This window comes from Balaenoptera acutorostrata, chromosome 6 (assembly GCF_949987535.1).
Source record: "Balaenoptera acutorostrata chromosome 6, mBalAcu1.1, whole genome shotgun sequence".
Taxonomy (NCBI): Eukaryota; Metazoa; Chordata; class Mammalia; order Artiodactyla; family Balaenopteridae; genus Balaenoptera; species Balaenoptera acutorostrata.
This window is the reverse complement of record NC_080069.1, coordinates 49,543,628-49,565,764: the sequence shown is the minus strand read 5'-3', so window position 1 is coordinate 49,565,764 and position 22,137 is coordinate 49,543,628. Positions and strand designations below refer to the sequence as shown.

General features: G+C 36.0%; 1 protein-coding gene across 4 annotated transcripts in view; it reads left to right on the top strand.

The window, feature by feature from the left end:
- Positions 1-22,137, top strand: part of IFT74 (intraflagellar transport 74) — an 88,132-nt gene that overhangs the window by 32,489 nt on the left and 33,506 nt on the right. For all 4 annotated transcript variants that reach the window (XM_007176832.2, XM_057547678.1, XM_057547676.1 and 1 more), the window contains exons 9-13: positions 8,260-8,398; positions 9,815-9,877; positions 14,984-15,127; positions 16,776-16,816; positions 19,775-19,854. In XM_007176832.2, coding sequence (XP_007176894.2) covers positions 8,260-8,398; positions 9,815-9,877; positions 14,984-15,127; positions 16,776-16,816; positions 19,775-19,854 — 467 coding nt within the window. The remainder of the gene's footprint in view (positions 1-8,259; positions 8,399-9,814; positions 9,878-14,983; positions 15,128-16,775; positions 16,817-19,774; positions 19,855-22,137) is intronic.

Genomic DNA, 22,137 nt, shown 5'->3' with positions numbered 1-22,137 from the left:
CCAAGCATTGTACATGGATGACCACAACAAAAGCAACAATGATTGCAATTACCAAACATGAAACACACTTATACTATGTCATAACATTGACATTCAGTCCAGTAATCCTCCACTGTAACAGCTCCTTTACTTTGCAGTGAAAATTGATTTGTATATTCTTTTCCTCTGAGTCCTTGTGGGATTTTTTTTTTTTAATTCAGACAGAAAGTCACAAAAATTATACTCATCCTCATCAGTTCACTCAGTCCCATGTAATTAATTTCTTTTTTTTCATCTTGATCTTTTGTTAGCACTTTTATGAGTTCATCAGTTTTTCATTAGAGTTCTGAAAATGCTTATTCATTCAGTTCAGCAGTACAGTCAGTTACCAGAAACCTGTACTTGTCAGAGTCTTTTCCATGAATTTCTTGAAGATGAAACTCTTTTATAGGAACATATTTGCAAAATCATCAGAGTACACCCAGAACTGTCTGTAAATGACAAAAGACTTAAAAATGACCATGGTTAAAGATTTGATGAAAGTTCATAATAATGCAGTTGACAAGAAAATTAGTTATTTCTGAGATATACATTTTAAAGTAATAACTAGGATTATTACTTATAACATTATACCAGAACATATAAGATTTTTAGAAGTTTCCTGTAATGTCTGAAACATTTATATTAACATATTTCCATACATATTTCCATACAAATACAAATATAAGATTTTTAGAAATTTCATGTAATGTCTGAAACATTTATATTAACATATTTCCATACATATTTCCATACAAATACAAATATAAGATTTTTAGAAATTTCATGTAATGTCTGAAACATTTATATTAACATATTTCCATACATATTTCCATACAAATACAAATATAAGATTTTTAGAAATTTCATGTACTGTCTGAAACATTTATATTAACATATTTCCATACATATTTCCATGCAAATACAAATATAAGATTTTTAGAAATTTCATGTACTGTCTGAAACATTTATATTAACATATTTCCATACAAATACAAATATAAGATTTTTAGAAATTTCATGTAATGTCTGAAACATTTATATTAACATATTTCCATACAAATAACCCAATGAAAGTTTAGTATTAGTTGTTTTGTTTGTTTTTTTATACTGCAGGTTCTTATTAGGCATCAGTTTTATACACATCAGTGTATACATGTCAATCCCAATCGCCCAATTCAGCACATCACCATCCCCACCTCATCGCAGTTTTCCCCCCTTGGTGTCCATATGTCCATTCTCTACATCTGTGTCTCAACTTCTGCCCTGCAAACTGGCTCATCTGTACCATTTTTCTACGTTCCACATACATGCATTAACATACGATATTTGTTTTTCTCTTTCTGACTTACTTCACTCTGTATGACAGTCTCTAGATCCATCCACTTCTCAACAAATGACTCAATTTCGTTCCTTTTTATGGCTGAATAATATTCCATCGTATATATGTACCACAACTTCTTTATCCATTCGTCTGTTGATGGGCATTTAGGTTGCTTCCATGACCTGGCTATTGTAAATAGTGCTGCAATGAACATTCGGGTGCACGTGTCTTTTTGAATTACGGTTTTCTCTGGGTATATGCCCAGTAGTGGGATTGCTGGGTCATATGGTAATTCTATTTTTAGTTTTTTAAGGAACCTCCATATTGTTCTCCATAGTGGCTGTATCAATTTACATTCCCACCAACAGTGCAAGAGGGTTCCCTTTTCTCCACACCCTCTCCAGCATTTGTTGTTTGTAGATTTTCTGATGATGCCCATTCTAACAGGAGTGAGGTGATACCTCATTGTAGTTTTGATTTGCATTTCTCTAATAATTAGTGATGTTGAGCATCTTTTCATGTGCTTCGTGGCCGTCTGTATGTCTTCTTTGGAGAAATGTCTATTTAGGTCTTCTGCCCATTTTTGGATTGGGGTGTTTGTTTCTTTGATATTGAGCTGAATGAGCTGTTTATATATTTTGGAGATTAATCCTTTGTCCGTTGATTCATTTGCAAATATTTTCTCCCATTCTGAGGGTTGTCTTTTCGTCTTGTTTATGGTTTCCTTTGCTGTGCAAAAGCTTTGAAGTTTCATTAGGTCCCACTTGTTTATTTTTGTTTTTATTTCCATTACTCTAGGAGGTGGATCGAAAAAGATCTTGCTGTGATTTATGTCAAAGAGTGTTCTTCCTATGTTTTCCTCTAAGAGTTTTATAGTGTCCAGTCTTATATTTAGGTCTCTAATCCATTTTGAGTTTATTTTTGTGTATGGTGTTAGGGAGTATTCTAATTTCATTCTTTTACATGTGGCTGTCCAGTTTTCCCAGCACCACTTATTGAAGAGACTGTCTTTTCTCCATTGTATATCTTTGCCTCCTTTGTCATAGATTAGTTGACCATAGGTGCGTGGGTTAATCTCTGGGCTTTCTATCTTGTTCCATTGATCTATGTTTCTGTTTTTGTGCCAGTACCATATTGTCTTGATTACTGTAGCTTTGTAGTATAGTCTGAAGTCAGGGAGTCTGATTCCTCCAGCTCCATTTTTTTGCCTCAAGACTGCTTTGGCTATTCGGGGTCTTTTGTGTCTCCATACAAATTTTAAGATGATTTGTTCTAGCTCCGTAAAAAATGCCATTGGTAATTTGATAGGGATTGCATTGAATCTGTAGATTGCTTTGGGTAGTATACTCATTTTCACAATGTTGATTCTTCCAATCCAAGAACATGGTATATCTCTCCATCTGTTGGTATCATCTTTAATTTCTTTCATCAGTGTCTTATAGTTTTCTGCATACAGGTCTTTTGTCTCCCTAGGTAGGTTTATTCCTAGGTATTTTATTCTTTTTGTTGCAATGGTAAATGGGAGTGTTTCCATAATTTCTCTTTCAGATTTTTCATCATTAGTGTATAGGAATGCAAGAGATTTCTGTGCATTAATTTTGTAACCTGCAACTTTACCATATTCATTAATTAGCTCTAGCAGTTTTCTGGTGGCAGTTTTAGGATTCTCTATGTATAGTATCATGTCATCCGCAAACAGTGACAGTTTTACTTCTTCTTTTCCAATTTGTATTCCTTTTATTTCTTTTTCTTCTCTGATTGCCGTGGCTAGGACTTCCAGAACTATGTTGAATAATAGTGGTGAGAGTGGACATCCTTGTCTCGTTCCTGATCTTAGAGGAAATGCTTTCAGTTTTTCACCATTGAGAATGATGTTTGCTGTGGGTTTGTCATATATGGCCTTTATTATGTTGAGGTAGGTTCCCTCTATGCCCACTTTCTGGAGAGTTTTTATCAGAAATGGGTGTTGAATTTTGTCAAAAGCTTTTTCTGCATCTATTGAGATGATCATATGGTTTTTATTCTTCAATTTGTTAATATGGTGTATCACATTGATTGATTTGCGTATATTGAAGAATCCTTGCATCCCTGGGATAAATCCCACTTGATCGTGGTGTATGATCCTTTTAATGTGTTGTTGGATTCTGTTTGCTAGTATTTTGTTGAGGATTTTTGCATCTATATTCATCAGTGATATTGGTCTGTAATTTTCTTTTTTTGTAGTGTCTTTGTCTGGTTTTGGTATCAGGGTGATGGTGGCCTCATAGAATGAGTTTGGGAGAGTTCCTTCCTCTGCAATTTTTTGGAAGAGTTTGAGAAGGATGGGTGTTAGCTCTTCTCTAAATGTTTGATAGAATTCACCTGTGAAGCCATCTGGTCCTGGACTTTTGTTTGTTGGAAGATTTTTAATCACAGTTTCAATTTCATTACTTGTGATTGGTCTGTTGATATTTTCTGTTTCTTCCTGGTTCAGTCTTGGAAGTTTATACCTTTCTAAGAATTTGTCCATTTCTTCCAGGTTGTCCATTTTATTGGCATAAAGTTGCTTGTAGTAGTCTCTTAGGATGTTTTGTATTTCTGCGGTGTCTGTTGTAACTTCTCCTTTTTCATTTCTGATTTTATTGATTTGAGTCCTCTCCCTCTTTTTCTTGATGAGTCTGGCTAATGGCTTATCAATTTTGTTTATCTTCTCAAAGAACCAACTTTTAGTTTTATTGATCTTTGCTATTGTTTTCTTTGTTTCTATTTCATTTATTTCTGCTCTGATCTTTATGATTTCTTTCCTTCTGCTAACTTTGGGTTTTGTTTGTTCTTCTTTCTCTAGTTTCTTTAGGTGTAAAGTTAGATTGTTTACTTGAGATTTTTCTTGTTTCTTTAGGTAGGCTTGTATAGCTATAAACTTCCCTCTTAGAACCGCTTTTGCTGCATCCCATAGGTTTTGGGTCGTCGTGTTTTCATTGTCATTTGTCTCTAGGTATTTTTTTATTTCCTGTTTGATTTCTTCAGTGATCTCTTGGTTATTTAGTAACGTATTGTTTAGCCTCCATGTGTTTGTCTTTTTTACGTTTTTTTCCCTGTAATTCATTTCTAATCTCATAGCGTTGTGGTCAGAAAAGATGCTTGATATGATTTCAATTTTCTTAAATTTACTGAGGCTTGATTTGTGACCCAAGATGTGATCTATCCTGGAGAATGTTCCGTGTGCACTTGAGAAGAACGTGTAATCTGCCGTTTTTGGATGGAATGTCCTATATATATCAATTAAATCTATCTGGTCTATTGTGTCATTTAAAGCTTCTGTTTCCTTATTTATTTTCATTTTGGATGATCTGTCCATTGGTGTAAGTGAGGTGTTAAAGTCCCCCACTATTATTGTGTTACTGTCGATTTCCTCTTTTATAGCTGTTAGCAGTTGCCTTATGTATTGAGGTGCTCCTATGTTGGGTGCATATATATTTATAATTGTTATATCTTCTTCTTGGATTGATCCCTGGATCATTATGTAGTGTCCTTCCTTGTCTCTTGTAACATTCTTTATTTTAAAGTCTATTTTATCTGATATGAGTATAGCTACTCCAGCTTTCTTTTGATTTCCATTTGCATGGAATATCTTTTTCCATCCCCTCACTTTCAGTCTGTATGTGTCCCTAGGTCTGAAGTGGGTCTCTTGTAGACAGCATATATATGGGTCTTGTTTTTGTATCCATTCAGCCAGTCTATGTCTTTTGGTTGGGGCATTTAATCCATTCACGTTTAAGGTAATTATCGATATGTATGTTCCTATGACCATTTTCTTAATTGTTTTGGGTTTGTTTTTGTAGGTCCTTTTCTTCTCTTGTGTTTCCCACTTAGAGAAGTTCCTTTAGCATTTGTTGTAGAGCTGGTTTGGTGGTGCTGAATTCTCTTAGCTTTTGCTTGTCTGTAAAGCTTTTGATTTCTCCATCAAATCTAAATGAGATCCTTGCTGGGTAGAGTAATCTTGGTTGTAGGTTCTTCCCTTTCATCACTTTAAGTATTTCATGCCACTCCCTTCTGGCTTGCAGAGTTTCTGCTGAGAAATCAGCTGTTAACCTTATGGGGGTTCCCTTGTATGTTATTTGTCGTTTTTCCCTTGCTGCTTTCAATAATTTTTCTTTGTCTTTAATTTTTGCCACTTTGATTACTATGTGTCTCGGCGTGTTTCTCCTTGGGTTTATTCTGTATGGGACTCTCTGCGCTTCCTGGACTTGGGTGGCTATTTCCTTTCCCATGTTAGGGAAGTTTTCGATTATAATCTCTTCAAATATTTTCTCTGGTCCTTTCTCTCTCTCTTCTCCTTCTGGGACCCCTATAATGCGAATGTTGTTGCGTTTAATGTTGTCCCAGAGGTCTCTTAGGCTGTCTTCATTTCTTTTTATTCTTTTTTCTTTAGTCTGTTCCGCAGCAGTGAATTCCACCATTCTGTCTTCCAGGTCACTTATCCGTTCTTCTGCCTCAGTTATTCTGCTATTGATTCCTTCTAGTGTAGTTTTCATTTCAGTTATTGTATTGGTCATCTCTGTTTGTTTGTTCTTTAATTCTTCTAGGTCTTTGTTAATCATTTCTTGCATCTTCTCAATCTTTGCCTCCATTCTTATTCCGAGGTCCTGGATCATCTTCACTATCATTATTCTGAATTCTTTTTCTGGAAGGTTGCCTATCTCCACTTCATTTAGTTGTTTTTCTGGGGTTTTTTCTTGTTCCTTCATCTGGTACATAGCCCTCTGCCTTTTCATCTTCTCTGTCTTTCTGTAACTGTGGTTTTTGGTCCACAGGCTGCAGGATTGTAGTTTTTCTTGCTTCTGTTGTCTGCCCTCTGGTGGTTGAGGCTATCTAAGAGGCTTGATGGGAGGCTCTGGTGGTGGGTAGAGCTGACTGTTGTTGTGGCGGTCAGAGCTCAGTAAAACCTTAATCCACTTGACTGTTGATGGGTGGGGCTGGGTTCCCTCCCTGTTGCTGTGGCGATCAGAGCCCAGTAAAACCTTAATCCACTTGACTGTTGATGGGTGGGGCTGGGTTCCCTCCCTGTTGGTTGTTTTGCCTGAGGCAACCCAACACTGGAGCCTACCCGTGCTCTTTGGTGGGGTTAATGGCAGACTCTGGGAGGGCTCACGCCAAGGAGAACTTCCCAGGACCTCTGCTGCCAGTGTCCTTATCCCCACGGTGAAACAGAGCCACCACTCGCCTCTGCAGGAGACCCCCCAACACCAGCAGGTACGTCTGGTTCAGTCTCCCCCAGGGTCACTGCTCCTTCCCCTGGGTCCCGATGCACACATTACTTTGTGTGTGCCCTCCAAGAGTGGGGTCTCTGTTTCCCCCAGTCCTGTCACAGTCCTGCAATCAATTCCCACTAGACTTCAAAGTCTGATTCTCTAGGAATTCCTCCTCCCTTTGCCGGACCCCCAGGTTGGGAAGCCTGAGGTGGGGCTCAGAACCTTCACTCCAGTGGGTGGACTTCTGTGGTATAAGTGTTCGCCAGTCTGTGAGTCACCCACCCAGCAGTTATGGGATTTGATTTTACTCTGATTGCGCCCCTCCTACCGTCTCACTGTGGCTTCTCCTCTGTCCTTGGACGTGGGGTGTCCTCCTTGGTGAAGTCCAGGGTCTTCCTGTCAATGATTGTCCAGCAGCCAGTTGTGATTCTGGTGCTCTCGCAAGAGGGAGTGAGAGCACGTCCTTCTACTCCGCCATCTTCTCTACCCTATTTATAATCGATCTTGCATAGGTAATAAGTGGCACATCACTGGTATTTCTTGTGATTATATGATAAAGATGGTTATTGTTTGTAATTAACTTCATTACTGCTACTTACATGATTAGACTTGTAATGTTCCTGTTATATTTTCAAGGAAATTAGCTTATTATTTTGCAGTGCTAAAGTACAGTTGATAATTTGTGAAATATCAATACCAATTTTAATTAAAGCAGTAGATAAAAGGGAATTTAAGCAAAATATATTAATCTAAAGCTATGAATTTTTTAATCAAATTGCACTGTTGGTCTTCCTACTCCCCAGTGCAGTCAGAGCTGTGTTACTTGAGATGATTTATGTGGTAAACTTCCATACAAGATTTCATTTGGTCAAAGAATTCTATAGCTAAAAGATACTTGAAAACCACTATTCTAAAATTTAACTCTCTTGTTTGTCTTGAGGGTATGATAACAAAAAGTGCAAATACTTTCTCATGTGTATAAGACTTTAAGGATTTTCTGTGATAATCTTTGTGTTTTTTTATAAGAAAGTAAAGTGGAGAATAAGGAAATACATGGATTTGGGGATTGAGAAGAGAAGGATGTAAAATAAGTCTGTGTTTTGTTTTATTATAAATTTATTTGTTTTTGGCTGCGTTGGGTCTTCATTGCTGCGCGCGGGCTTTCTCTAGTTGCGGCGAGCGGGGGCTACTCTTTGTTGCGGTGAGCGGGCTTCTCATTGCGGTGGCTTCTCTTGTTGCGGAGCATGGGCTCTAGGCACGCGGGCTTCAGTAGTTGTGGCACACGGGCTCAGTAGTTGTGGCACACGGGCTCAGTAGTTGTGGCACACGGGCTCAGTAGTTGTGGCTTGCAGGCTCTAGAGCGCAGGCTCAGTAGTTGTGGCGCATGGGCTTAGTTGCTCCGCAGCATGTGGGATCTTCCTGGACCAGGGATTGAACCCATGTACCCTGCATTGGCAGGCGAATTCTTAACCACTGCACCACCAGGGAAGTCCCAATAAGTCTGTGTTGATGGGGCCAAATTTTGTACAGGTCAAATAAAATTTTTGTGTACATTTATAAGGACTTTTAGATCACAAACTATGGTTAAATAACTTTTAAGTATCCTATTTAATTGAGACTGAGTAAAAGTTAATTGATTTTTCCCCTCAATATTGTAAGAGTAATATTGTATACTTTTGATTTCAGGAAGGAAAAACAAATTAGAAGTGTAGAAGAAGAAACTGAACAGGAAAAACAGGCAGCAGAGGGCATTATCAAAAATATGCCTCCTGAAAAACAAGTCAAGTATATAGAAATGAAAACCATGAATGAGAAATTGTTGCAGGTAATACTAATTACTACTCTGTGCTGGGCATATAGCAGTCTTACTACTAAAAATGTGATCTCAAGGTGGGCAGCATTGGCATCCCCTGAGAGCTTGACTAAACCTACTGATCAGAGTCTTCATTTTAACAAGATGATTCATATGGACATTTGAATTTAGGAAGCACTGATCTAGAAAATTTTGTTTTCTTATGTTGCATAACGACCTAGCTTTTACTCTATTATTCAGTTCTATGCATCATTCATTTTTGCAGATCATAAAGATACATGAAACACTTGTTGTTTAATGAACTTCTAATGAAAACATTAAAAGTCCTCATACACCAGAGCCATATGGATATTTACTTTCCTTTTCTTCCTGCCTAATAAACAGCAAGTCGTTTACTTGCTATGTCCTTAATTTGAACAGCTATTGTCCCCTAATTATGGTGTTTAAATAAGCAATTTGGATGCCTGCTGAGGGATTATTGAGAATCCTCTCAACATTCAGTCATGGTGGTGACTCAGATTTGCAAGGTAGTGCCCTTTGATGCCCAGATATCCCTTAACCAGTTAACAGAGAATTAGTCCCCACAAATGCCAATAATGAATGTAGTTCTAGTTTCTCAGATAATCCTTTATTGACAATTTAATATAACTTTTTATTTTAGACAGAATTTATAACATATAATGAAACATTGTTGAAAGAATATTATAAAAATGCCAAAATATTATCAAAATATAGCTAATATCACACAGGGGTGTTTGAATGGGTCGGTTGGCCCTTGAACAACTTGGGTGTTAGGCACACTGACCCCTGTGCAGTTTAAATCTGTGTATAATTTATAGTTGGCCCTCAGTATCGAAGGTTCCACATCCACGGATTCAACCATCCATGGATTGAGTAGTACTGTAGTATGTATTTCTTGAAAAAAATCCACATGTCAGTGGACCCATGCATCTCAAACTTGTCTTATTCAGGGGTCAACTATAAACAGTTCAAGGGTCTTATCCCTAAGAGTGAGCCATGTAAAGGGCTACAGGTCTTGTCCTTAAAAGAAAATAGGCAAAAGATATGGAAATATGGTTAAAAAGACAAATAAAAATTATAACTTTAAACAGTACCATCATTAATTTGAAGTCTTCTGCTATTTGATATTCTCAGAACACAGTGATGGTTCACTGTGAAAACTTCTGGCTCCCTTTAAAAAGCTCATAAGTATTTTAAAAGGTAGATCATGGCAAGGTTTTTAGTAATAATGAAATAAATTGGCAAAAATAGAAATAATGAATGTTAGTAAATTCTAGTCAGATTTTAAGATATGGGTTGAAAACATTTACAAAATTTACTTTGTCACATCTGTATTTGAAATGTTGAGAAAGAAATTATTCTTAATGTAATTTGTATATATATTTGCTTTTTTTCCCTTCTTCTTAGGAATTAGATACACTTCAGCAACAGCTAGATTCACTGAACATGAAAAAAGAGAGCTTGGAATCTGTAAGTAAAAATCAAGTAAAAGTTTTCATATTACTCAGCTACAAAAGAAAATTCAGTTAAATATATTAATGGAACTCATTCAGGTACATATTTATTTAGTAGTTTACTAATAGGAATGTAATAATTTTTTTTCCTGTTCAGGACCGCAAATAGTTTAGTAAGAAAACAGATTCAATTATTGAGTACCTACCCTGTACAAAAATCATTCTGCCTTGCTGAGGCACACAAAATCTAATGGTAATTTAAAACTACCAATGGCATTTTTCACAGAACTAGAACAAAAAATTTCACAATGTATGGAAACACAAAAGACCCCGAATAGCCAAAGCAATCTTGAGAAAGAAAAACGGAGCTGGAGGAATCAGGCTCCCTGACTTCAGACTATACTACAAAGCTACAGTAATCAAGACAGTATGGTACTGGCACAAAAACAGAAATATAGATCAATGGAACAGGATAGAAAGCCCAGAGATAAATCCACGCACATATGGTCACCTTATCTTTGATAAAGGAGGCAAGAATATACAATGGAGAAAAGACATCCTCTTCAATAAGTGGTGCTGGGAAAACTGGACAGCTACGCGTAAAAGAATGAAATTAGAACACTTCCTAACACCATACACAAAGATAAACTCAAAATGGATTAAAGACCTAAATGTAAGGCCAGACACCATAAAACTCTTAGAGGAAAACATAGGCAGAACACTCTATGACATAAATCACAGCAAGATCCTTTTTGACCCACCTCCTAGAGAAATGGAAATAAAAACAAAAATAAACAAATGGGACCTAATGAAACTTAAAAGCTTTTGCACAGCAAAGGAAACCATAAACAAGACAAAAAGACAACCCTCAGAATGGGAGAAAATATTTGCAAATGAAGCAACAACTGACAAAGGATTAATCTCCAAACTATACAAGCAGCTCATGCAGCTCAATATCAAAAAAACAAACAACCCAATCCAAAAATGGGCAGAGGACCTAAATAGACATTTCTCCAAAGAAGATATACAGATTGCCGACAAACACATGAAAGGATGCTCAACATCACTAATCATTAGAGAAATGCAAATCATAACTGCAGTGAGGTATCACCTCACACCGGTCAGAATGACCATCATCAAAAAACCTACAAACAGTAAATGCTGGAGAGGGTGTGGAGAAAAGGACACCCTCTTGCACTGTTGGTGGGAATGTAAATTGATACAGCCACTATGGAGAACAGTATGGAGGTTCCTTAAAAAACAAAAAACAGAACTACCATATGACCCAGCAATCCCACTACTGGGCATATACCCTGAGAAAACCATAATTCAAAAAGAGACATGTACCACAATGTTCATTGTAGCACTATTTATAATAGCCAGGTCATGGAAGCAACCTAAGTGTCCATTGACAGACGAATGGATAAAGAAGATGTGGCACATATATACAATGGACTATTACTCAGCCATAAAAAGAAACGAAATTGAGTTATTTGTAGTGAGGTAGATGGACCTAGAGTCTGTCATAGAGAGTGAGGTAAGTCAGAAAGAGAAAAACAAATACCGTATGCTAACACATATATATGGAATCTAAAAAAAAAAATGGTTCTGATGCACCTAGGGGCAGGACAGGAATAAAGATGCAGACTAGAGAATGGACTTGAGGACACAAGGAGGGGGAAGAGTAAGTTGGGATGAAGTGAGAGAGTAGCACTGGCATATATACACTAGCCAATGTAAAACAGGTAGCTAGTGGAAAGCAGCCACATAGCCCAGGGAGATCAGCTCGGTGCTTTGTGACCACCTAGAGGGGTGGGATAGGGAGAGTGGGAAGGAGACGCAAGAGGGAAGGGATATGGGGATATATATATACATATAACTGATTCACTTTGCTATATAGCAGAAACTAACACAACATTGTAAAGCAATTATACTCCAGTAAAGGTGTTAAAAAAAAACATACAAACAAGAGACTAAAAACAAATGAAGAGGGAGAAGTCAGTTCATTACTTTAAAGATGTAAAAGCTTGCGTTTGTTTTATTATTTGTTTATTTAAAGCGTTTTTAAATTCACAAAACATGTTTTTTATTAAAAAATTGAATAAGATGAAAGTAAAAATGCCTATTTCTTTTCCCTCTTTCCAGACAGAACTGCTCTCACATTTATTGAGTGATTACTATGTGCTTTTTTTGAGCTCTTTACATATGTCACCAGCATTGTCATTTTATCTTCACAGCAATCCTATAATCCTACCTTCATTTTACTGTTGAGAAAAACCTTAAGTGGGATGTACACTGGATATGCTGTCTGCAGCTTTTTTTTTTTTAACCTAACATTCTCTCTTGAATGTCTATTCATGTCAGCTCTTAAGATATCTTTCTCATTATTTGAAATTACTGCATTGTATTACATTGTATGACTATATATAGCACAGCCTTGTAGATGACTAGGTTGTTTATATTGATAGTTTTTTGAGATTATAAAACAATGCTGTAGTGAAAACACACATTTTATGCAAAGTTACTACGAGTGTATCTTAAGATAAATTTCTTGCATTGGGTCAGAAGGTACAAACTTCTAAAACGTTGTAACATTGACAAATTGCCTTCCAAAAAAGTTCCATTTTCTACTTCTAATCTCAATGTATGAGAGTGCGTATTTCCTCCTGTACTCATTAACAGCTGCATTATCCATGCACCTTTTCCATTTTTACTTGTTTAATAGTTTAAAATTAGTATCTTGTTTTAATTTTCATTTATTTATACAAAAAGTTGAGTATCTCTTTATATATTTGTTGGCCAATGTATTCTTTTTCTGCAAATTACCTTCCCACTGTCTGTACATCAAACCTTGCCTGCCTTTCTTGATTTCCTATGTATTCAGGTAGCTATAACGATGAGAGGATTAGTAACAATTGTAAATTGACATGATTGCTTTCACCTAGCTTGCAAAAGAAATAAACCATGAGTATTTTGTAATCATTCTTTTGGAAATTTGCTATTGAAAAAACTAGTTTGCTTAAAAATATTAAGACGATTTTCTATATCCAGTTGTCTACATGTGGGTACACAGAATTTTTATTTTCTTTGATCTCTGTGGTAATAAAAATATGCTTCAAGGAATAAGGACTGCATTTATATAGTATTAATACAGCCAGCTTTCAGAATTCCTCACTATCTTTTTAGGGTGTGTAGGAGAGAGTTAGGTCTTATTTCATTGGCAGATTTAGTTTCCACAGGAAGAGGTGTAGGGTATAACCTTGGAGTTAGTGTTTCTATTGATGCCACTCTACTTTGGCATTAGTACATGTATGCCTAAAATTACATGAATTTAAAGAAATTTACAGTATTCTCAAATGAAGAAAATGTAGATCCTAATTCTGTTTAACTTTAGCTGGATTCCTTTGTGGGTCTTTTTGGTGCGGGGGGAGATTTGTTCTTCAAGATAACATCATGTCAAGTATCAATCAAGTAGTGTTTATTGCATATCTGCTGTATGCTCCCTACTGTGCTAAGTATTGCTGATTCAGTTCATAGGAGTGTGAAAAAAATCAGGTGAAAGGTCAACATGAGTTTGAGTCTTCAGGGGTGGTTTTATCAAGATGCAATGATGAACATGTCTATAGGTGGTTAAGCAAAAGGGAAGGGGAAGGTACTATGAAAAGGGATACATCAAAATGTCTGCATTTTTTCTATCAGTATTTTATTATCATGCCTTTTCACCTGAAGCTAATACATTACTTAAGCTGTGTATATAACCCTTTGCCTATGGACTTTCAAACATTTCCTTTTGTTCACTTTTTCCTTTTTTTAAGATTCCTTCTCTTTTGCTTTCAAAAAGGAGGTCTCCCCTCTTAAAATTTTTGTTCATACTGTGGGCCTGGTTTCAGATATCATTAACTTTTTTTTTTTTCATGATTAACTTTTATTTTTGTTAACTTAGAAAAATTATTTAGATATCAGATCATCAGTTTTCTCATCTGTAAAACAGAGATGATAGTACTATCTTACAGAGTTGCTTTGAATGTTAGAGATAGTGTATAAAAAATATGAAGTTTAGTGCCTGGCACGGAATACGTGCTCAATAAATAACAGCTTCAAATGTCATTTTCATCATCATAATCACCACTACCACCAACATCCCTCGCTCTTTTGGTTATCATTTAAAATGATCACATCCCTTATTTTCTCTTTGTGAACAGTAGAACAGTGGTGAATACATGATAATTTTACTACTCATGTCTATTAGTTTCCTAGTGCTGCTGTAATAAAGTATCACAAACTGGGTGATATAAAACAACAGAAATTTTCTTGTAGTTCTGGAGGCTAAAAGTCTAAAATCAAAGCATCAGCAGAGACTTGCTTCTTCTGGGACACTAGGTAGAATCCTTCCTTGCCTCTTCCTAGCTTCTGGTGCTGGCTGTCAATCCTTGGCATTTGTTCCTTGACTTGTATCTACAACACTCCATTCTTTGCCTATATCATCAAATGGCATTCTCCTCAGGTGTCTCTGTTTTTATCTCTTCTCTTCTAATAAAGAGCAGTTAATACTGGATTAAGGTCCACTTTAATGACCTCAAGATAATCTTAACTTGATTAAATCTGCACAGACTCCATTTCAAATTAGGTCATGTTCACAGGTGCTGGAGATTAGGACTTCAGCATACATTTTGGGGGGACATAATTCAACCCATAACATTGTAGGAAAGCATATATATGATCTATTCAGGGGAAAATATCTTCCCTCTAGAGATCAGTTCCTTGGACTTTGGATTGGGTTTTGTGGTTAAAGTTATACATACATCGTTACATTTTCTTTATTATCTTCCCATTGGTAAAGATGTCTTTATCTTTGTTTAGGTCTTATATTTAGAAAATAAAATAAACTAAAGCTACCACCTTCTTGTGAATCTTAGACTGAAAATTGCTTATGAAAGTATATAGGGATTTATTTTTATTCTTCCATGTTTAGAAACGTGCTTTGTAGCATGATTGACTACTCTAGGTTCTTGATATCTCTATTTAAAGATGCTGGTAGTTTAAATTTGTCCTTAGTCTTATAAACTGAAAACTATTTGAATAGTTTTTGATAAAATACTAAAATTATTTTAATTCTCTTCAGGAAATAGCACACTCCCAGGTAAAACAGGAGGCTGTATTGTTGCATGAAAAACTTTATGAGTTGGAGTCCCATCGAGATCAAATGATTGCAGAAGACAAAAGCATGGGATCCCCAATGGAAGAGAGAGAGAGATTACTTAAGCAGGTAGGAAAAACAAACATACTTATTTTAATATGTCAGGATATGGTAAATATATCAGTATGTTTTATTTAAGGCGTATGAATTGAACAGAAAGCTAATAAGCTTATTTTCTTAAAAAACAGTGAAAAGTGAACTCCATCTAAATTAATATGAACTGCTTGACCAAGAAGATCTAGGTAAAAGTCATTTCTCAAATAAACTTTTTTTTTTTTTTTTTACTTAAATCCTTATTTTATATGGTCTTCATGCATATTTTGGTCATTTTTTCATGTTTTGGATCCTTATAAAAAAAACTTGAAACTCTTCTTATTGGTCAGTAAATAATTAATCTTATTGAAGATGTATTCCATTATTTGTTTTGGGCCTCATATTTAGAAAATGAAGTGCCCCAAGGCTGACGACTTTGTGTGGTTATTTCTATCAGTGCCACCATGAAGTGAATGGAATTAAAATGTCCTGTGAAATCACAGTATGTCACCATGTTATGTCACATGTGTTCAGTAGCTTTCTTACTATCCCAAGGCTGGCTTTAATTTAGCCTATTGTTTATCCTGAGACACCCTAAATATACAGCCCTTAGGAGCCTATATATTTGGGAGCACCTCTAGTCAGGAACCTACAAATGGGACTCCTTTGTTGTCTTAGATTGAATCCAGTGGGTTTGCAGGAACCTTAGGGATCAACTCAGGAGCTATTTAAGTGTTAGAATCATTCTAGAAAGGTATCAAAATCTAGAATCTCTGAAGTTCCTTGGAAAGAGATCATTGAAGGCAGGGGATGAAGAGTGATCTTGGGATAGAATTTCTAGATAGAATACAGAATGACTAGTTAAATTTGAATTTCAGATAAGCAGTGAATAATCTTTTAGAATAAATATATACGTAAAGATAATAAGTGTATTCCAAATACATACCACAAAAGTTATTCTTGTTTTTCTGAAATTCAAATGTAATGGGGATTGCTAAATCTGGCAGCCCTACCGTGTGCGTGGGTTGGGGGTGGGGAGCAGGGGGAGCAGGGGTGGGGAGACAGGCTCAAAAATCCTAGATTTTTTTTTTTTTTTTAAAGTATTTTTTTATTTATTTATTTTTATGGCTGTGTTGGGTCTTCGTTTCTGTGCACGGGCTTTCTCCAGTTGCGGAGAGCGGGGGCCACTCTTCATCGCGGTGCGCGGGCCTCTCACTATCGTGGCCTCTCTTGTTGCGGAGCACAGGCTCCAGACGCGCTGGCTCAGTAGTTGTGGCTCACGGGCCCAGCTGCTCCGCGGCACGTGGGATCTTCCCAGACCAGGGCTCAAACCCGTGTCCCCTGCATTGGCAGGCAGACACTCAACCACTGCGCCACCAGGGAAGCCCAAAAATCCTAGATATTTATGTAAATTGATCCAGGCCTGAAGTTGTGTTAACTTCTTGGTGCCATGTGGATAGGTATGGATATTTATCAGTCACCACTCTTCCTTTGAGGAGGAAAGAAAAATCTGTGAATAGTTCCCTAATGATGTTCCTTTTAACTTCAAAGGTTGAATTTCAAGAAATAAGTTCAAAGCGACTAGATTTGATATTTTAGTACACACCCTAGAAGGAAAATCTCTTTAAGATAGCCTAACAATGAGAAATTCTTTAAATTCTGTTTTCTCTTTATGCCTTTATAGGTTAAAGAAGATAATCAGGAAATAGCCAGCATGGAGCGACAGTAAGTACTTCTACACTAGGACATTTTACATTCATTTCTCATCTTTTAAATTGCATTCTAAATGTGTAAGAGGTGCATATTGTTACAGTCATTTTTTCTGTGATTCACATTGACAATATTGATGCAGCTTTCAGTTTGATTTATAGCTTTAAATAATTCTTTGAATGTTTAGTTAAGAGCCATTACATAGTATAATTGCTTTTTAAAAACAGCTTTATTGTGATATAATACATACCATACAATTCACATATTTAAAGTGTACAATTCAGAGTTTTTTAGTATATTCACAGAGTTGTGCAACCACCACCTCAGTCAATTTCAGAACAGTTCAGTCACCCCAATAAAAACCCATATCCCTTAACCATCACACCTCTCATCCCCCATTCCCAGCCCTAAGCAACCACTGTACCTTATGTCTCTGTAGATTGGCCTGTTCTGGACATTTTATATAAATGAAAGCATACAATATATGGTCCTATGTGGCTGGATTCTTACACTTAGCATAATGTTTTCAGGGTTCATCTGTGTTGTAGCATGTATCAGTATTTCATTTCTTTTTATTGCCAAATAATATCCCATTGTGTGGCTATACCATATTAATTTATCCGTTCATTAATTGATGGACATTTGGATTGTTTTTATTTTTGGGCTGTGATGGATCATGCTGGTATGAACAATCATGTACATGTTTTTGTGTGGACATATATTTTTGCTTCTCTTGGGTATTTACCTAGGAGTGGAATTTACCTAGGAGTGCTGGTTCTTACGGTAACTCTATATTTAACTTTTTGAGGAGGTGCCAGACTATTTTCCAATGCAGCTGCACCATTTTACATTTTCACCAGCAGTGTATAAGTGTTCCAGTTTCTCCATGACCTCATCAACACTTGTTATTATCTGTCATTTTTGATTACTGTGTAGCCGTCATAGTAGGTGTGAAGTGGTATCATTGATTTGCATTTTCCTGATGATTAATGAATGATGTTGAACTTTTTTTCCTGTACTTATTGGTCATATATACATATTCTTTGGAGAAATGTCTATTCACATTCTTTGCCTTTTTTTTTTGTTTTATTTAGTTATTTATTTTTTATAGATCATTATTGGAGTATAATTGCTTCACAATACTGTGTTAGTTTCTGTTGTACAAAAAAGTGAATCAGCCATATGCATACATATATCCCTACATCCCCTCCCTCTTGAGCCTCCCTCCCACCCTCCTTATCCCACCCCTCTAGGTCATCGCAAAGCACCAAACTGATCTCCCTGTGCTTTTGCCCATTTTTAAATTGGGTTATTTATTGTTTTATTATTGAGTTGTAAAAGCTCTTTATATATTCTAAATAAAGTCTCTTATCAGATAAATGATTTGCAAAATTTTTCTTCCATTATTTGGGTTTTCTTTTCACTTTCTTTATGGTGTCCTTTGAAGCACAGAAGTTTTAATTTTTTTTTTAAAACTTTATTTTTTTAATAAATTTATTTATTTTATTTATTTATTTTTGGCTGCATTGAGTCTTCATTGCTGTGCACAGGCTTTCTCTAGTTGCAGCGAGCGGGGGCTACTCTTTGTTGCGGTGCCCGGGCTCCTCATTGCAGTGGCTTCTCTTGTTGCAGAGCATGGGCTCTAGGTGTGCAGGCTTCAGTAGTTGTGGTGCACAGGCTTATTTGTTCTGCAGCATGTGGGATCTTCCCATACCAGGGGTCGAACCTGTATCCTCTGCATTGGCAGGCGGATTCTTAACCACTGTGCCACCAGGTCCCAGTAGTTTTAAATTTTGATTATATCTGGTTTATTTATTTTTTTCTTTTGTCGTTTGTGCTTTTGGTGTCATATGTAAGAAACCAATGCCTAGTTCAATTTCATGAAGATTTATGCTTATGTTTTTTTATTTAAGTGTTTTATAGATTAGTTCTTATGTTTAGATCTATGACCCACTTTTAGTTAACTTTTGTGTATGGTATGAGGTAGGAGTCCAGTTTTATTCTTTGCTTGTGCATATCCAGTTATCCCAGCACCATTTGTTGAAATATTCTTTCAACAAATATTATTTAATGTTCTTTCTCTGTTTAATTGTTTTGGCACCTTTGTCAAAAATCAATTGTAGGGGCTTCCCTGGTGGCACAGTGGTTGAGAATCTGCCTGCCAATGCAGAGGACACGGGTTTGAGCCCTGGTCTGGGAAGATCCCACGTGCCGCGGAGCAGCTGGGCCCGTGAGCCACAATTACTGAGCCTGCGCGTCTGGAGCCTGTGCTCCACAACAAGAGAGGCCGTGATAGTGAGAGGCCCGCGCACTGCAATGAAGAGTGGCCCCCACTTGCCACAACTAGAGAAAGCCCTCGCACAGAAACGAAGACCCAACACAGCCATAAATAAATAAATAAAAATTTAAAAAAAATCAATTGTATATAGATACAGGGTCTTATTCCTAGGCTCACAATTCTATTCCATTGTCTGTCCTTAAAAGGATATGTCTGTCCTTATTCCAGTATCATACTGTCTTGATTACTATAGCTTTGTAGTAAGTACAACTGCTTTTGTTAAAATTTTAACCCATATAATCTTCTCTCAATGGTAAATTTTCTCTTACTTTCTAACTTTTCAGACAAACTTGCTAACTTAGTTTAGTTTATATAAACCTACAAAAAGAAGGTTGCTAAAGATTTTTTATTTTCTTAGTATCACAAGTAAAGCTCAAAAGAAGGCTGGGGAAGGGTCTACTGTTGAAGTCAGGCAAGCCAACATTCTCAGAACACACTTGTACTCTAAATACGAATCATGAAAAAAGATTTTTCTCTCAAAATTTATAGTATTGTCCTCAGAATAAAGCATACTATTTATTGATATTTTTTCTGCAGATTCGAAAAGATTTAAGATTTCGTAACATCATCACTAAATGTTTTTACTGAATATCTAAATTGTCTGCCATAAATTCATTAAATAATATTTTCAACAGGTTAACAGATATAAAAGAAAAAATAAATCAGCTTAATGAAGAAATTAGACAACTTGACATGGATTTAGAAGAACACCAAGGTAATTTTTAAAATATTTTTATGATGTATAATATAGATACATAGCAGTATTTATACAGTATTAACTTGGGCCTCAGGGACTGTTTACCTGGGGTTTATTATTTAATTCTTTGTGATATCACTAAGCTTAACTATTAAAATACTAAACTATTAAAATATTTAGTAGTAGTAACTAAATATTATAGTAAGTATTGAATCATTTAAGTAATATTTTAAATATTATAGTTAGTATTGAATTTTAATAGTAACTAAATATTTTAATAGTAACTAAATATTATAGTTAGTATTGAATTATTTAAGCCAACTAAAAACTTATATAACTTAAAATGGTTATATAATGGCAAGAGTTTATTTTGTTTTGCAAAGAAATTTTTTTGTTAATTGGGATATAGTTGTTTTACAATGTTGTGTTAGTTTCTACTGTACAGCGAAGAGAAGTAGAGTTCCCTGGGCTATACAGCAAGAAATTTTTTTTTTAATCAAGTAAAATGGTTTAAAGTTGCTCACAGATTTCTAAGTTATACTTCTTCAGTATTGTCAGCTATTAACTGGGGTAAGTGGTAGAGTTACAGGGGAGTGAGGATCAAGTCACAAATATCACAAAAAATGCAGGAAGAATTATTCGCTAGGGGACCCACTAATGTGGTGGCAAGTACTGATTATTCCAGTCCTCTCTCAGCTTTCCCCAGCAGTGGGATTTGAAGAGCCAAGGCAGGGACCAGAGCACTTGCGGTGGAAATGCTGGGGTGGGGATTTGGGAGCTACAGAGTATGTGTGGTTGAGGGAAGAGTTTGGGCATCACAGGTTCCTAACCAGGTTGTCTCTAACAAGGGAGGAAAAGCTGGGTTACTATGGCACTTTAATCACAGATTAACTGCAAACCAGTTAACATGCTATTGAATTATCAAGAGATGACTATATATTCTTTTTTTTTTTTTTTTTTAATATTTATTTGGTTGTGTCGGGTATTAGTTGCGTCAGGCAGGCTCCTTAGTTGTGGCATGTGAACTCTTAGTTGCAGCATGCATGTGGGATCTAGTTCCCGGACCAGGGATCGAACCCAGGCCCCCTGCATTGGGACTGCAGAGTCTTAACCACTGCACCACCAGGGAAGTCCCAAGATGACTATATATTCTTATGAGTTAGATATTCTATTGTAAATAATATGCCTATTATGGCTAAAGAAACATTCATAGCAGGGGAAAAGGGTGTTCTTTTCCTAAATTAATTTTTTATTTCAATTTTAATGCAGTGTATTAGTTTTATTTATACATTTTATTGATTTATGAATAATAGCATTAACTACTATTAATTGATTACTTACCTGGACTGGTTACTTTGTGATCTTTGCAGGAACACTTTGAAGGCTTCTGACCTCTTTTATGCTTGTTGAAACTCAGAGAAGTTAACTCAAATTCTCACAGCTAGTAAGGGGTAAAGTCTAGATATAAACCAAGTTCTCTTTGACCCCAAAGTGTTAGTTCTATTGCCCAAACCTAATCTTGGCTTTCTGATATGAAGTGCTTTATTTGTGAAATAAAAATATTCTTGTGAAATGCTTACAGTCTTATTTACATGTGGCTACATGTAAACAAGACATCTAAAATCAGACAAACTTTAAGTCCTGGTTATTAGGTAAGTAAACTTATCTGAGCTTTCATTTTCTCATCTGCAAAATGAATATAGTGGTCCTACCTCACTAAGATTTACGAATAGTAAATGGTACACATGGCAAGGTAGGTTCACAATAAATTGTTACTAAGGTCATGTTGTTTTCTTTATTAAATTATTTTATTGCTTTTAATTTATGTGGATCTAGTATATAGATTTTCTTTGTTAATAAATTATTCTGAGAAACCTGATAATGTTCTTGATTTCAGATGCTTTATGGGATACAGTTTAAATAATACTCCTCCTTCTAAATTTAAATTTCTAGCAGAATTCTATTTATTTTTCCTGTAAAATAACTCATTTGGGGGTAACAATTTATTATTAATTGCTAGTTCTACGATAAATAGAATGCTTTGAATTGTAGCTTCCCTTTTCCTTTTTGTTTTCGTAAATTCTTTGTCCTTTTTTTTTTTTTTCTTTTTTTCTGGCCGCACCACAGCTTGCGGGCTCTCAGTTCCCCAACCAGGGATCAAATCGGTTCCTCCTGCAGTGGAAGTGAGGAGCCCTAACCACTGGACCACCAGGGAATTCCCTGTCCTTTTTGATTAATGTAGAAAGACACAATCTATAATGTAATGTAATAGTAGCAAAAAAGCATATATATATGTACATA